The 13,134-nt window shown below is 44.2% G+C and overlaps 1 protein-coding gene across 6 annotated transcripts in view; it reads right to left on the reverse strand.

The window, feature by feature from the left end:
* Positions 1 to 2,925: 2,925 nt before the first annotated feature.
* LOC100510957 (acyl-CoA synthetase medium chain family member 2B) overlaps positions 2,926 to 13,134 on the reverse strand; it is a 29,867-nt gene continuing 19,658 nt past the window's right edge. For 4 of the 6 annotated variants that reach the window (XM_085017440.1, XM_003124561.7, XM_085017441.1 and 1 more), the window contains 4 exons: positions 11,562 to 11,689; positions 11,341 to 11,440; positions 9,706 to 9,825; positions 2,926 to 4,833 (listed from right to left, as the gene is read on the reverse strand). In XM_085017440.1, coding sequence (XP_084873566.1) covers positions 4,729 to 4,833; positions 9,706 to 9,825; positions 11,341 to 11,440; positions 11,562 to 11,689 — 453 coding nt within the window. In that variant the 3' untranslated portion in view covers positions 2,926 to 4,728. The remainder of the gene's footprint in view (positions 4,834 to 9,705; positions 9,826 to 11,340; positions 11,441 to 11,561; positions 11,690 to 13,134) is intronic. The other 2 variants (XM_085017442.1, XM_021086521.2) reach the window with 1 other exon arrangement.

Below are 13,134 nucleotides of genomic sequence, written 5' to 3' on the forward strand. Positions count from 1 at the left end.
ACTTGGCAGGTGTTACTTTTCGGTTTGGGAGGTTACTGGGATTTTTTACTAGACAAAGACAGAAAGGATGAAATAGTCTGTTTTTATCTCATCATGAAAAATATAAGAGTTGGTGGTTTCCTTGTACAGGCATACCTTGGAAATACGGTAGGTTCAGTTCCAGACCACTGCAATAAGATAAATACTGTAACAAAGGGAGTCACACTATTTTTCTTTTTTTTGGTTTCCAAGTATGTATAAAATTTATGTTTGTACTATACTGTAGTCTATCAAATGCGCAAGAGTCACGTCTTTTAAAAACCAATGTACATACCTTAATTTAAAAATATGTTATTGTCCACCTCTTAGAGTAATGACAATAAAAACAAACAAATGGAACTTCATTAAACTTAAAAGTTTCTGCACAGCAAAGGAAACCCTAAATGAAACGAAAAGAAAACCCACAGAATGGGAGAAAATCTTTGCAAATGAAGTGACTGTCAAGGCATTAATCTCCAAAATTTATAAATATCTTCTGTAGCTCCATACCAAAAAAACCCGAACAACCCCTCAAAAAATGTGCAGAAGATCTAAACAGACAATTCTCCAAAGAAGACATACAGATGGCCAAAAACCACATGAAAATTTGTTCAACGTCACTCATTATTAGAGAAATGCAAATCAAAACCACAATGAGGTACCACCTTACACCAGCCAGAATGGCCAGCATCCGAAAGTCTACAAACAAGAAGTGCTGGAGAGGGTGTGGAGAAAAAGGAACCCTATGACACTGTTGGTGGGATTGTAAATTGGTGCAACCACTATGGAAAACAGTATGGAGATGCCTCAGAAAACTAAAAGGAGAACTACGATTTGATCCAGCAATCCCACTCCTGGGCATCTATCCAGAGAAAACCATGACTCGCAAAGACACATGTACTCTGATGTTCATTTCAGCACAATTTGCAATAGACAAGACATGGAAACAACCTAAATGTCCATCAACAGAAGAGTGGATCAAGAAGACGTAGTACATATACACAATGGAATATTACTCAGCCATTAAAAGGAACGAAATACCAGCATTTACAGCAACATGGATAGACCTAGAAATTATCATGCTAAGTGAAGTTGGTTAGATGGTGAGACACCAACAACAAATGCTATCACTTATGTGCAGAATCTAAAAAAAAGACACAGTGAACTTCTTTGTAGAACAGATACTGACTCACAGATGTTGAAAACTTATGGTTTCCAAAGGAGATGGGGTGCGGAGATACACTGAGGGTTTGGGATGGAAATGCTATAAAATTTGGTTGTCATGATTATTGTACAACTATACATGTAATAAAATTCATTGAGAAAAAAAAAAAAAGAAAGTGCCTGGAAGCTTCAAGGGCCCTGCTCAGTTTCAGAAAACAAAACAAAACAAAACAAAACAAAAACACATTATTGTGGCGTTCCCATTGTGGCTCAGCAAGTTGGAGACCACTGAACAGCTAAACTCTGCAGAAGGCAAACATCTGTGGATGCAGAGTTCTAAAATACAGGATCTCCTTCAAAGACAAGATATTCACGTTATAAACAACTGCCCTATGTCCCAACAGTACCCCCTTAGATATCACTAAGAAGATAACCTCGTCATCGCCTATGGTTGTTCTTGCCCATTAATCTCGTCACCTTCCTTAATAAAAGTCATCTGGGCTAAAGCCTAGGCCCTTTGGTTCTGCAGAACAGAATGTCTCCTGGTCCCCCACTTTCTAGATGCAAAGTAGTCTTGTATGTTGCGTTATACCGAGCCGTCCCTCTTCCAGGATTCCCCATTGCCCTGCAGCACTGGACGTGGCATCTGTGAGGATGCGGATTCAATCCCTGACTTCACTCAGTCGTTTAAAGATTCCATGTTGCAGAGTTCCTGTTGTGACTCAGCAGTTAACGAATCTGACTAGCATCCATGAGGACGTGGGTTCGATCCCTGGCCTTGCTCAGTGGTTAAGGATCTGGCGTTGCCGTAAGCTGTGGTGTAGGTCAAAGATGTGGCTCCGATCCTGTGTTGCTGTGGCTGTGGTGTAGGCCGGCAGCTGCAGCTCCAATTCGACCTCTAGCCTGAGAACCTCCATGGGCCCAGGGTACAGCCCTAAAAGGCAAATAAAATAAAATAAAATAAATAAAATAAAATGATCCCATGTTGCCACAAGCTGCAGCATAGGTCACAGAGGTGACTGAGATCCAGTGGTGTCATGGCTGTGGCTGGGCCTCAGCTCCAGCTCCAATTCAACCCCTAGCCAGGGAACTTCCATACGCTGCAGGTGGGGCCGTAAAAAGAAAAAACAGTCCTTTATTGCTAAAAAATACTAACCATCATCTGACAATGCAGGATTGCCAACACCTCTCAATTTGTTTAAAAAAACAAACAAACAAACAAACAAACAAAAAAACAAAAAACAGCTACCAGTGAAGAGCTATCAAGTGAAACAAGAAAATGAGGTAAGTCTGTAGTTATGGGTTTATTACCCAGTCTGGCTGAATATAGTGACTGCTTCATACAAGCTTATGGAGAAGAAGATGGAGTGGAGGGAGGAGAGGCCGATTCTATACTTTGGGTAAGTCAAAGATTTTCCCTAAAAGTATGGGTTCCCACCATTACTCATTCCTGAGTCTGAAGAAGGTCAGGAGATCAAGGGCTGGGCCCTGAGAAAGGGGGAATGATTGACACCATTCCTGCCACAAGATAAAGATAACAGAGACAGGGTCAGAGGACTTGCTCTGCTAAATCTAAAATCTGTGGAAAGTGTCACTTACATTTATCAATGATAATAAATCCAGATTTTTAAAGAGAATTTTTTGCTATTTGATTAGCAGATGTGTTTCTCTCTTAGGCCAAACATAAAACTCTGGTGAATTTTAGTGGTCTCCGGGAGAGGAGTCTATCACAGTAGAGTCACATTCTGGTGGGTACTTTATTTTATTATTGCATTGTAATGAACAGACAGTATTATATTAGTTTCAGATATACAATGTAGTGAGTTAGTGAATTTATAATTGTATACATTATAAAATGATCAAACAATAAGACCAGTTAACATCATGACCATGAAAAATTGTATACATTATAAAATGATCAAACAATAAGACCAGTTAATATCATGACCATGAAAAGTGATTATATTTTGGCTCTATTTCTTATCGGTTCATCCCTGTGACTTATTTCTTGTATATCCGGAAGTTTGCATCTCTTAATTCTCTTCACCTATTTTGTTCATCCCCCTAAACCCTCATCCCCTCTGGAGATGATCAGTTTGTTCTCTGTATCTATGAGTTTGTTTCTGTCTTGTTTTGTTTATTCATTTTGTTTTCTAGATTCCACACAAGTGAAATCATGTGGAATTTGTTTTTGGTCTGACTTATTTCACTTAGCATAATATCCTCCAGATACTTCCATGTTGCCACAAATGGCAAGAGTTCATAGTTTTCATGGCTAACATTCCACTATATACCGCATCTTTTTTATCCACTCATCTATCGATGGACAAGGATATATATTAAGTTCTTCTCGCCATTTTTAAATTGGGTTTTTAATATTGATTTCTATGAGTTCTTTATGTATTTTGGATCTAAACCTTTACCGGCTATGTCATTTGCAAATATCGTCTCCCATTCAGTAAGTTGCCTTTTTAATTTTGTTGGTGGTTTCCTTCCCTGTGCAAAAGTTTTATAGTTTGGGAGTTCCCATTGTGGCTCAGCAGAAATGAACCTGACTAGGAACCATGAGGTTGCGGGTTCGATCCCTGGCCTGGCTCAGCAGGTTAAGGATCTGGCGGTGCTGTGAGCTGTGGTGAAGGTTGCAGATGCGGCTTGCATCTGGCGTTGCTGTGGCTCTGTAGGCTGGTGGCTACAGCTCAGATTCAACCCTTAGCCTGGGAACCTCCATATGCCCAGGGTGTGGCCCTAAAAAGCAAAAACAAAACAAAACAAAAAAAAAAGTTTTATAGTTTGATATGATCGCATTTGCTTTTTTTGTTTCTGTTGCACTTCCTGAGGAGACAGATCCAAAAAATATCGCTAATACCAATGTCAAAGAAGGTACTGACTCCGGTCATGATTGCCCCTCAGTCTGAAGTGACTTGGGGATAATTTAAAGTCTCAACCATACCCACAAGCCTCTCGGTAGGGAAGTTTTTGTCCTGGGGGATGATAGGGTGTCATAGCCTTGTCTCCTTCCTAAGATCCAAGTTTCTGCATGAGTCTGTCATAATCTATCTACTTGGGGGAGTCAGTTTCCTCCTCTCCACTTTTTCTCCCATTTTTCCTGCCTTCCATCATTTTTCTTTATCAGTTTTTCTTACTGTGTTATGGAGTCATTTCTTTATTTCCCCTTCTTTCCTTCCTTCTTCCTTGCTTGCTTCCTTCTTCCTCCTTTAAGTTATCTTTCTCCCTCTAATTCTTCCCAACTTTCCTCCCTCCCTCCTTTTCATTTCCTAATTTGTTTCTATTGTTCTTTTCTTTTTCCTCTCATTTTTCTTTCCTTTCTCTCTGTTTCCCTCTCTTTTCCCCTCTCTCTTTCCTCCCCTCTTTTTCTTTTTTCAACAGCCAACATGGCAAGATTTTGAACTAATAACCAAGGAAAGACAAACATCAGCTCATGTCGTGTCATAAAGAGTCTCGTATCCTCAGAGGGAAAGCAGGTGATTCAAAGGGAAATTAAAGGAGAAATAGGATAAGAATCCAAAGGAACCCCCCCTGCAGGTCTCACTGGGCCCTGGCTTGCTCAGACCTCTTCCATTCTTTGTCTCGAAGTTTTGCCCGCTGGATTTTCCCTGTGACAGTCTTAGGCAGGTCCAAGACGAACTCTATCTGTTGGGAAAAATAATTCCAGAGAGGGCTATGCATGACCCCAATGAAGGTGGATTTTTGCAGAGGAACTGCTACAGTGAGAGGAAAGTCTGGACGCCTAAGGCTTCCAGGTGAGTGAGGACACAGCCTGGGAAACTCCTACGGAGGCCTTCTGTGCAATAAGAATCTTCCAAAAGTGCTCTGAAGAGTTCCCCCAGCAGCACAATGGCTTGGAAGTGTCTTGGGAGTGCTAGGATGTAGGCTTGATCCTCAGCTTGGTGCAGTGGGTTAAGGATAAATGTTGCCATGAACTGTGACGTAGGTTGAAGATGCTGCTCAGATCCAACATTGCTGTGGCTGTGGTGTAGGCCAGCAGCTGCAGCTCTGATATGACTCCTAGTTTGGGAACCCCCATGTGCCTCAGGTATGGCCTTAAAAAGACAAAAGGACCTGGAGTTCCTGTTGTGGTGTGGTGGTTAACAAATCCAACTAGGAACCATGAGGTTGCGGGCTCAATCCCTGGCCTTGCCCAGTGGGTTAAGGATCCAGCGTTGCTGTGAGCTGTGGTATAGGTCGTAGACGCGGCTCGGATCCCCTGGTGCTGTGGCTGTGGTGTAGGCCGGGGGCTACAGCTCCGATTAGATTAGACCTCTAGCCTGGGACCCTCCATATGCCGTGGGAGTGGCCCAAGAAATGGCAAAAGGACAAAAAAAAAAAAAAAAAAAAAAAAAAGAGACAAAAGGACCAAAAACAAAAAATAAAAATAAAAGGAGACAATAACAAATATTGTGCTAGGTATGCTGTGACAGCTCTTTTTATGTTGTTGAGCTAACATCTTCACCTGTGGCTATTTCTGCTCAGTAGGCTGAATTACACGCTCTTATATGAGCCTGTACTTTAAGGACAAAACTGCCAATATTTATACTGAGAGTAGATATACTTTTGGAATAGCTTATGATTTTGACATGTCCTAGAAGTCATGTGGCTTCCTGACTTCCAGTGGAAATAAAATTTAAAATAGCCCTTTTGTTCAGGAATTTTTTTTTTTTTTTTTTTTTTGTCTTTTTGCCTTTTCTAGGGCTGAACCCTTGGCAAAAGGAGGTTCCCAGGCTAGGGGTCCAATCGGAGCTGTAGCCACCGGCCTACACCACAGCCACAGCAATGCCAGATCCCAGCCGCATCTGCGACCTACACCACAGCTCACGGCAACGCCAAATCCTTAACCCACTGAGCAAGGCCAGGGATCGAACGCACAACCTCACGGTTCCTAGTTGGATTGGTTAACCACTGAGCCATGACGGGAACTCCTATCCTCAATCTTCTACTGTACTCAAACACACAAACAGCCTTATTAAGACTCAGTTGGCAAAATTTGCAGAGACCTTCCAAATACCTTGGCTAAAAGCATTGCTGTTGGTCCTTCTAACTCTTAAATCCTTTTGGGACTCAGGATCCTACTTACCCTTTGAGATGGTCACAGGACCCCAAAGGCACTCAGTTCCTGCCTCTTTGGACCCACAACTAATAAAAGGAGAAATGCTCTAGGAGTTCCCATTGGGGACTCAGTCGAAATAAACCTGACTAGTATCCATGGTGTTGCAGGTTCGATTCCTGGCCCTGCTCAGTGGGTTAAGAATGGCATTGCCAAATGCTATGGTGTAGGTCACAGATGCAGCTCAGATCTGGCATTGCTGTGGCTGTGGTGTCGGCCAGCAGGTATCTGGAACCCCTAGCCTGGAAACTTCCATATGCTGCACCTGCAGCCCTAAAAAAATTAAAATAAATAAAAACCAAAAAATAATAAATAAATAAATGAATAAATGCAGAGAGCCTCCAATCTTGCAAAGACCTAATTGCTTCCACTAAAAATTACCAGGAGTTCCCATCGTGGCGCAGTGGTTAACGAATCCGACTAGGAACCATGACATTGCGGGTTCAATCCCTGCCCTTGCTCACTGGGTTAAGGATCTGGCATTGCTGTGAGCTGTAGTGTAGGCCGCAGACGCGGCTTGGATCCCACGTTGCTGTGGCTCTGGCGTAGGCTGGCGGCTACAGCTCTGATTAGATCCCTAGCCTGGGAACCTCCATGAGCAGTGGGAGCGGACCAAGAAATGGCAAAAAGACAAAAAAAAAAAAAAAAAAAAAAAAAAAATTACCATGTTTTGGGAGCAGTCATTTCACAGAGTGCACTCAGGAAATGAGGAGCTTAAGCATCACACCTTGAAACCTAGACATTTTTGTCTATTGAAAAAGATACCTCCTGGAGTTCCCGTTGTGGCTCAGTGGTTAACGAACCCGACTAGCATCCATGAGGATGTGGGTTCAATTCCTGGCCTCACTCAGTGTCGAGATGTTGCTGTGAGCTGTGGCGTAGGTCGCAGATTCGGCTTGGGTCTGGCATTGCTGTGGTTGTGGCATAGGCCGGTGGCTACAGCTCCAGTTCGACCCCCAGCCTGGGAACCTCCATACGCCATCAGTGTGGCTCTAAAAAGACAAAAAGACAACCACCCCCAACCCCACCCCCTCAAAAAAGAAAAAGATACTTCCAGAAGAAGATTCTCTTCAAGCTCACTGGAAAGGCTCATTATCACGTACTGCTAACCAACCCTTGTGCTGCCAAACTGCAGGGACTAGACTCTTGGGTTCACATGACACACCTAAAAAAGTACCAAACCCTGACTGGATCTGCCCATCTAGTGACCTGAAAATCCACATTTCTTGGAACTGAAGCAAACGACATCCAGTAAGAGAGATTTCCCAGAATATCTGAACTAGCCTTGGTGGAAGATTGTCATCAAACCTTTGATGTAACATTTCAGATGATCCTCGATGTTTATCATATTGTTAACATGGACTTAATAGGAGTTCCTGCTGTGGTGCAGTGCCATCAATGGTATGGCTGTGACGCCAGAGCGCAGGTTCAATCCCTGGCCCAGAAAAATGGGTTAAAGGATTGGCATAGATCACAGCTGTGGTTTAGATCTGATCCCTGGCCTGGGAACTCCATATGCCATGGAATGGCCAAAAAAAAACCAAAACAAAACATGGACTTAATAAACAGAAACTTCTGGGAGTTCCCATTGTGGCTCAGTGGTTAACGAATCTGACTAGGAACCATGAGGTTGTAGGTTTGATCCCTGGGCTTGCTCAGTGGGTGAAGGATCCAGCGTTGCCATGAGCTGTGGTGTAGGTTGCAGACGCGGCTCGGATCCCGCATTGCTGTGGCTGTGGTATAGGCCGGCAGCTGTAGCTCTAATTAGACCCCTAGCCTGGGAACCTCCATATGCCGCAGGAGTAGCCCTAGAAAAGGCAAAAAGACAAAATGAAATAAATAAAATAAAATAAAATAAAATAAAACAGAAACTTCAATTGAAATAGAGTTGGGAGACCAGAAGAGGGAGCTCTCATGCCTTATGACCAGAGCAGAGCCTAACGGGAAATGAAAAAGACTTCCTCTTCTTGCCCGGCTAGAGCTCAGCAACTGAGAGACCATCACAACCCAGCCAATGAAAAGATACTGTACTTTGAGCTCTCAGTTCCTCCACTGGATCTTTGTTTCCTTTAGCCCTCTCAGCTTGCTTTTCTCCTCTTCCAAAGAGTCCTCCTCTCCTTGTTGCAGGTAGAAGTGCATATAGCTCACATTGGTTGCAGACCCCGAATTGCATTTCTTTGCTAATCCCAAATAAACTTATTTTTTTTTTGCTGAAGAAATAACAGACAGTCTATTTGCTTTGGGTGAACACCTTCCCTTTCTCTCCCTCATTTCTATTTCCATCCCTAGGTACTGATCCTAAAGCACTTCCTAACAAACCTTTGCATGTTACTCTTCTTCCTAGAGTTTGCTTCCCAGAAAACCCACCTCTGACAATTAGCCTATGCTGACCAAGCGTCACTGAAAATCCAGGTCACATAAGAATCTGTGGGGTGTTAGACTTAACATAGTTGCTCTTACTCTACCCCTAACACAAAAATAGCCTTTTCTTTCCCTGGAGCAAGCTCCCATCGTGTACCCAGCTCCCAAAACTGGGCTTCCATTTCCACGTCAACCTCCATGCCTAGTTCTCGGAGTTCCCAGAGTGTAAACAGGTATAGTGTGTTGTAAGTTATTTGTCTTTTCTGGTTAAGAGCAGTTCCATGTCGCTGTGAGGAGGCATCCCTCTCTCACTCAGTTCATATCAAAAGTGGAGGGCAGCACGCTCTGTGATCTTGCCTGTACTGGCTCCAGGGCTGAACACGTGACCCAGAACTGGCCAATCAGAATGCCCCATCCGCTGGTCACAGGGATTGGTTTAAAGAGCACCTGACCTAAATTGGTCCAATGAGAATCAACTTGAAGACTTTTGCTGGTACCTTTAGTGGGACAGGTTTTCTTTTTTCCTCCTGAGATTATCTCAGCTGCTAAACCGGTTTGGAACTGCTGGGGGCCATCTCTATGGGAGAGCATTTCAAGAGAAGAAGCCAATACAGAAGGAGAGTCAAGAGCTGAAAGAGACATGCCTGACTACATCATCTGAAGCCTGGGATCAGCCACAATAAAGCTCTTCCAACCCTGGACTTTCCAATTGTGTGAGCAATCAACTTCGAGTTGAATTTCTATCACTTGCAACAGAGAGAATTCTGAATAACATAGCGAGACCTCAGTGCCAAGAGTGGGACTAGAGGTCAGGTACTGGCTAGAACTTGTCCCCAAGGGAGGACAGATTGAATTAAAGCCTGAGACCAATTTTCAGGCATCTAGACAGTTACTGGATTGCATTTTTGGACTTTTCTTGGTCATAGGCAGGTAGCCCTTTAGATTAGGGTCTTTATCCTCAGCCCGAAAAAGAGAAATACAAGAAGAGAACAATTTCTCCTTCCCTAAGTTGGGGGAGCACAGGAGTCCGGAGGCCTTACCTTCCTTGGGTACTTATATGGAGCTGTCACCAACTTCACGTGCTGCTGCAGCTCCTTGGTGAGCTGGTCCAGGTCATGGGACAAAAACTGTGGGTCCAGGACCACAAACGCCTTCACTACCTGCAGTAAGGATGAGGGCCAAGAAAGAACGACCAGAACACATCATCACCTCCTGGGATAATGCAAAATCAGTGTCAAGACTTTCACCACTGCCACTACCTCCATATCCCCTCATTTAGACCTCCAGATGAGCAGGTAGGACTGTCATTTGAGATCAGAATCACTTCATATCCCAGGGTTAATTGAGGGTGATGAGGAGAAACTAGTAATAAGAGAAGAGAGATGGGACAATAAACCTAAATGATTTGTTTAACCTCCCCAAACTAGTTTGTCCATCTAGAAAACAGAGATCCAGTTGCCCTGCTTAATTCGTGGAAAATAAAAAGAAATCCTGGACAGCATGGCTTAGCTCAAGGCTTGGCACCCAGAGTGTGGGGCCCCCTTTGACTAGTGGAGTCTATGATTTCCAGGATGTTATGTCCCACAGCTGCCCGAGCTATGATATTAGTGATTTTCACCCTGAAGAAATATACTTGACCATTGACCCACGTCTCTCCACCTTAACCTTTTCCTATACATACACCAAGCTCTTTAGATTCATCTGGGCTTCCTTCTTTCTTTCTTTTTTCCTTTTATGGCCACACCTGCAGCATATGGAAGTTCCTAGACCAGGGGTGGAATTGGCGCTCTAGCTGCCAGCCTGCACCACTGCCACAGCAACACTAGATTCTAGTGGCATCTGTGACCTATGCCGCAGCTTGCAACAACGCCAGATTTTTAACTCACTGAGTGAAGCCACGCATCAAATCCACATCCTCACACGGAGTTCCTGTTGTGGCGCAGTGGTTAACGAATCCGACTAGGAACCATGAGGTGGCGGGTTCGATCCCTGGCCTTGCTCAGTGGGTTAAGGATCTGGCATTGCTGTGAGCTGTGGTGTAGGTTGCAGATGCAGCTCGGATCCTGTGTTGCTGTGGCCGTGGCGTAGGCCATTGGCTACAGCTCCGATTAGACCCCTAGCCTGGGAACCTCCTTATGCTGCAGAAAGCGGCCCTAGAAAAGGCAAAAAGGCAAAAAGGCAAAAAAAAAAAAAAAATCCACATCTTCACAGACACTACATTGGGTTCTTAACCCACTGAGCCACTACGGGAACTCCTGGGCCTATTTCTTTAACCCTGGTATTATAGGGGGCTTTCTTCTTCCCCTACTCTCACTGTAAACTCCATGGCTCAAGGGCTCTATCTCTTAGCTCAAATTCCTCCTCTGTTCTGATCAGGGTTCAAATGCCAAATAACAGGATAGATTCCATGCAGCCCCCCAGTAATAGATTTTATATGATGCTTGCTACCTGCCAGGCCTTGTTTCAAGCACTTTACAAAGCTTAACACATTTAATCCTCGCAACAGCCCTTCATCTTACATGTGATGAACTGAAGCACAGAGAGGCTAAGTAGCTTGCCCAAGGACACACAGCTAGTAAGCAGCAGGACCATGATTTGGATCCAGACTGTCCAACCCCCAAGTCCATACCCTTAACTACCATCTTCACACCCAGAGGCTGCAGCTCCCCCATCACCTCTCCTCGGATGGGATCCGGGCTGCTTATCACCGCTGTCTCAACCACAGCCGGGTGCTCCATCAGTGCATTCTCCACTTCTGAGGGCCCAATCCGGTACCTGCAGGAGCACCTCTCCTTCAGAAAAGACTAGACACTCAGCCTCTAACTCAGCCCCAAAGTCTAGAACCTGATAGAATAAAGATCTGGATGACCCTTTCCAGCCCAGACACCAAGCTTACCCACTGGAGTTAATGATATCATCTGCCCGCCCCAAGAACTGGAAATACCCATCTTGGTCTTTGATTCCCCGGTCTCCCGTCAACCAGAAATCCCCTCTAATGTTGGCTATTGTCTTCTCAAGATTGTCCTGGTAAACACAGAAAGACAGAGTCATCACACCTGCAAAGCCTAAATTCTCTGCCCCGGGGCTCCCATGACCATATGTGCACATTGCTCATTTTACAACTTGAACTACTACACCTGGTGAGACTGCCCTGAATCCACCAACTGCAGCCTCCAGGTGCAACTGGAACCTCCCCCTTTATTTTATTTATTCCACCCAGGGTCGCTCACCTATTCCCCGGGGTCCAGTCTGGTAGATAATATCGATGCACTCATTCACCTGTGCTCTAGGACTTTGTCCCCAACTAATTCCATCTGAGTTTCAATGATCAGCATGAAACCTGTTCCACTCCATGACACCACTCAAGGGCAGCAAGATTTATTAGACATTTTTTCTTGGGTCCAGACCGTTAGATCTGAAAGTTCTAGAGATACACCAGCAAGCCACAAGGGCCTCGGTCCGTGTGCGTATTTCTATAATGACTGAAACCCTCTATTCAGATGAGGCACTTGTTCTTGAGCTGCGAGAAGGCTTTGTCCCTTGTCAGAGCATCTTTATGTCTTGCTCAAGTGCAGAGGTATGAGGTCCACATTGGATGTTTGGTCACTGGGTTAAAGATGCCCTAGAGAATCCATAGCCTGGATCCTTCATTGGAAGATGGGGGTATTGAGGATTAGAAAGATCAGGAGGCAAGTCCAAGGCCACAGAGCCATTACAGAGGGCAGAGTTGAGGCCAGTAGTCAAATCTCTTGACCACCAGTCTGACTTTTTGTCTGACTTTTTCTCCTGACCACTATGAAGCCCCTGCTTTAATGAACTCTGTGGCCTTGAGTTAATTCATGAACTCTTTGGAGTCGGTCTCCTCTTCTGTTGAATGGGAAGAATCCTGCGCCTTCACTACCTCACTGGCTTGTAGGAATAGAGTGGGACAATGTACAGGAAATGTTTAGAAAAGTGCAGTTGTGCTGTGACATCATCTGGAGACTCAGTTTTCCTCATCTGTATAATGGGTATGATGTCTTGGATCTACAAGAAGTCTTTTACTTTACATGCTTATATTCCATGGTTCTAAGTGTTTCCCAAACATCAATGCCTTTAGATATCCAGGGTAATGCTACGAGATATTATCATACACATTGTACAGGTGAGGAAGCTGAAGCAGGAGAGATCTGTAACTTATTCAAGATCACACAGCAAATAGTAGACCAGGGTTTTGACGTCAAGCAATTTGGCTCCAAGGACTCTTCATAGGGAAGTGGTAAGGAGCACATGAGTTTAATGTACGTGAACTGCTTTAGGAGAATGCTTGCCATGTGATAAACGGCAAGCTTTCCATCATAAAACAGCTCGTAGGAGTGGGCAGGGTGGTACTGGAGAAGAAAACTCTTCCAATGGAATCTTAATGATAAGCTAAGGAAAGCAGGAGTGAACAGCCAGTTTTTTTCACTTGGCAAAGTGCCCATTCTTGG

The sequence above is a fragment of the Sus scrofa genome, chromosome 3 (genome assembly GCF_054392235.1).
Source record: "Sus scrofa isolate SSC_HxYL_T2T_F1_AM1 chromosome 3, Sscrofa_HxYL_maternal_Yorkshire_Landrace_v2.0, whole genome shotgun sequence".
Lineage (NCBI taxonomy): Eukaryota > Metazoa > Chordata > Mammalia > Artiodactyla > Suidae > Sus > Sus scrofa.